This window comes from Arvicola amphibius, chromosome 2 (assembly GCF_903992535.2).
Source record: "Arvicola amphibius chromosome 2, mArvAmp1.2, whole genome shotgun sequence".
Lineage (NCBI taxonomy): Eukaryota > Metazoa > Chordata > Mammalia > Rodentia > Cricetidae > Arvicola > Arvicola amphibius.
The window spans coordinates 14,479,515-14,482,743 of NC_052048.2; the positions used below are offsets into that span (position 1 = coordinate 14,479,515).

Consider the following 3,229-nt stretch of genomic DNA (forward strand, 5'->3'; position numbering starts at 1 on the left):
TGTGGGTTTATTGTACACATAGACATATGTGATAATTTCAGCATTAGACTGACAAGAGAAAGTAGAAATGGATATATTATAAAGTTGCTGGCCATTCATGGCCGTCATTAAGCAGATTATGGTAAGTTGATGTCATATATTGTAATCCTTAGAAAAATTAAGAGAAAATGAATGTAGTTTGGACATTAATCAGGAAAAAGACAAGATACCTCTGGATTTCCATGAGAGACGAGCTTTCTATTAAAAAACCCAAGCCAGATCTCAGCTGGTCCGCCCGAGACCCCCTCAGCGCGAACCCTAGTCCCCCGCGCGGCCCCATTTCCACTCCGACAAGATGAAAGAAACGATCATGAACCAGGAAAAACTGGCCAAGCTGCAGGCACAAGTGCGCATTGGTGGGAAAGGAACTGCTCGCAGAAAGAAGAAGGTGGTTCACAGAACAGCCACAGCAGATGATAAAAAACTGCAGTTCTCCTTAAAGAAGTTAGGGGTGAACAATATCTCTGGTATTGAAGAGGTGAACATGTTTACAAACCAAGGAACAGTGATCCATTTTAACAACCCTAAAGTTCAGGCGTCTCTGGCAGCAAACACCTTCACCATTACAGGCCACGCCGAGACAAAGCAACTGACAGAAATGCTTCCCAGCATTCTAAATCAGCTTGGGGCAGACAGTCTGACTAGTTTAAGGAGACTGGCTGAAGCTCTGCCCAAACAATCTGTGGATGGAAAAGCACCCCTTGCTACTGGAGAGGATGATGATGATGAAGTCCCAGATCTGGTGGAGAATTTTGATGAGGCTTCTAAGAACGAGGCAAACTGAACGGAGGCGACTTCTGAAGAAGTGACACTTGCAGAAGTTACAGGAGCTGCTATTTTATATCATGGCTGCTTTTTAAAGGTCTTGTTTATGGATCTGATCAAATCTAGATCGCTAATATTTTTAAGCCCAAGCCCCTTGGACACTGCAGCTCTTTTCAGTTTTTGCTTAAACACAATTCATTCTTTGCAGCAAATTAAGCTGAAGAAGCCTGGGAATAAAGTTTGGAAAAGGGTTAATAAAATTCTTTGCCTAGTAAAAAAAAAAAAAAAAAAAAATAAATAAATAAAAAACCCAAGCCAATCTTAGTAAAGGATAGAAAAGCAAACAGTACCAAAGAACTAGACTGCTTTATTAAATACAAAATAAGATAAATTTTTACGAGATTTCAAGAAAAAGTGATACTAGAGAAAAATTTCCTAATAAAAATTTCAGTACACTGGGAAATGAGCAATTTTGAACGTATAAACAGCGAAAGCCCAGGCACTGAATCCCGACAGAATTAAAGAGCAGATCAGTCTTGTGTGGCTGTAGGTTCTGTGCCGTGGCTGTCTGGTTGTGTTTCAGTGAACTCAGTGTCTTGTTGTGTCTCCTGAGGCAGCCAAGTCAGATTTCTGGTACTGTCTTTACCATATACTTACACATACACTGAAAAAGTTTTTTTTCTATTCTTTGAGAGTCTCATATGATGTGTTCCGATCCTATTTTCCCATTCCTCCCTTAACTTCTTCCAGATTCAACCCAGCCCTTCCAACTTTGTGTCTTGTTTTTGAATATAACCCACCAAGTCTAATTTTCCCTGCCCAGATAGTCCTGGATTTGGGACTCTCCACTGGAGCATGGTCAACCTACTAGGTAATACACACTCTTAAGGCAAAATGGTCGCATCATTATCCACCAACCATCAATAGCTTCTCAATTAGTGGGGAGGGCTTGTCAGTCCCCAATACCCTTGATAGAGGAGAATTCACAATTTTGTGATTCATTGTTGCGCCCATGGCACAACAATCTAGTATCTAGTGCATCGTGGAAGTTTAACAAGTTTCAGAAGTTGAATAAAATAAGGACATCTTTCAACGTTGCGGACACATGCTGCACACCCAACTTGCAGTCAGTGGTCTCACCGGATTATAATGGAGAAGAAAGGTTCCCAATGGCATAGTCACTGCAGCTGTAACGAGTGCCAGCTCATGGCTTACGTGTGTGATTGTGCTCATTAAATAAAATCTGTGTGGCACGCACACCCTGTTCTGTGCTACTACCCAATATGACAGCAAATGGCTGGCAATGGCTATGGACTGGCTGAGATGGGCTTTTATTCTTTATTTTTTAGACTAAACTCTACTTCTAAAAGATAGTTTCTTACGAAAGAGTGTAACATGTTACCTCAGGAGCTACCTCACAAATGTCAAGATTGCCAGGTGTGTAGATGGCTTCATGCTTCTTGATTGCCTTAGCTCATGTAGGTATTGCAGATGCCGGCTCTGATCCTATGCCTGTGTTTTGTATCTTCCCTCTGTATTAGGTGTGTTCCTGTTGCTATGATGAAATGCTATGACCAAGGAAGTTTCTAGAAGGCAAGGTTTATTTTTGACTTTGGTTCTAGAGGGAGAGTCCTTAATGTGGGGGAGCCATAGCACCAGGAGCAGGAAGCAAGAGATCGTACCATCTTTAACTGCAAATACAAATCAGGGCGAGGCTATGAAACCTCAAAGTCCGCCTCTTTTGACCTACTTCCTCCAGCAAGGCCACGCCTCTGAAACCTTCCCACACATTGCCACTAATTAGGGATCAAGTGTTCAAAGACCTGAACTGGTGGGGGATATTTCCCTCAAACCAGCCCTCCTTCAGTAGTATGTAGCATGTAGTGTGTCACTGTGTCAAATCTTTATTTTTTGTATGTAGGAACATTCTTGTCATGAAGCAGACGTGGTGTGGGAGAATTGTCTGTATTCTGTCAATCATGTTTGAAATAAACGCTGATTGGCCAGGCAGGAAGTATAGTAGGGTCAACCAGACAGGAAGTAGAGGTGAGGTGATGAGAACAGGAGTATTCTGGAAAGAAGGAAGCTCTTCTCTGAGTCCTTCCCAGATCACTGAAGAAGCAGGATGTGACCTGTCATGCTGAAAAAGGTACAGAGCCATGTATGGCTACCTATCTATGGCTAACATAGATAAGGATAATGGGTTAATATAAATGATAAGCACTAATAAGAAGCCTGAGCTAATGGGCCAATCAGTTTATCATTAATGCAGACTCTCTGTGTGATTTTCTCTGGTACTAAATGGCTGGGGGACCGGGAGGGACAGAAACCTCAACTATCAGGACCCTGCATGTTACAGACATGTTTGTTTTTTTTTTTTTGAGACAGGGTTTCTCTGCAGCTTTTTTAGAGCCTGGCCTGGAAC

General features: G+C 42.1%; 1 protein-coding gene across 1 annotated transcript; it reads left to right on the plus strand.

The window, feature by feature from the left end:
• Positions 1-264: 264 nt before the first annotated feature.
• On the plus strand, positions 265-1,064 carry LOC119807750 (transcription factor BTF3). The gene has a single exon (XM_038319865.1). The coding sequence runs from the start codon at positions 335-337 to the stop codon at positions 821-823; it is 489 nt and encodes a 162-aa protein (XP_038175793.1). The 5' UTR covers positions 265-334; the 3' UTR covers positions 824-1,064.
• The last annotated feature ends 2,165 nt before the right edge of the window (positions 1,065-3,229 follow it).

Excerpts from the sequence above, each read along its gene's own strand:
- LOC119807750 (XM_038319865.1), top strand. The coding sequence starts at position 335 with ATGAAAGAAACGATCATGAACCAGGAAAAACTGGCCAAGCTGCAGGCA.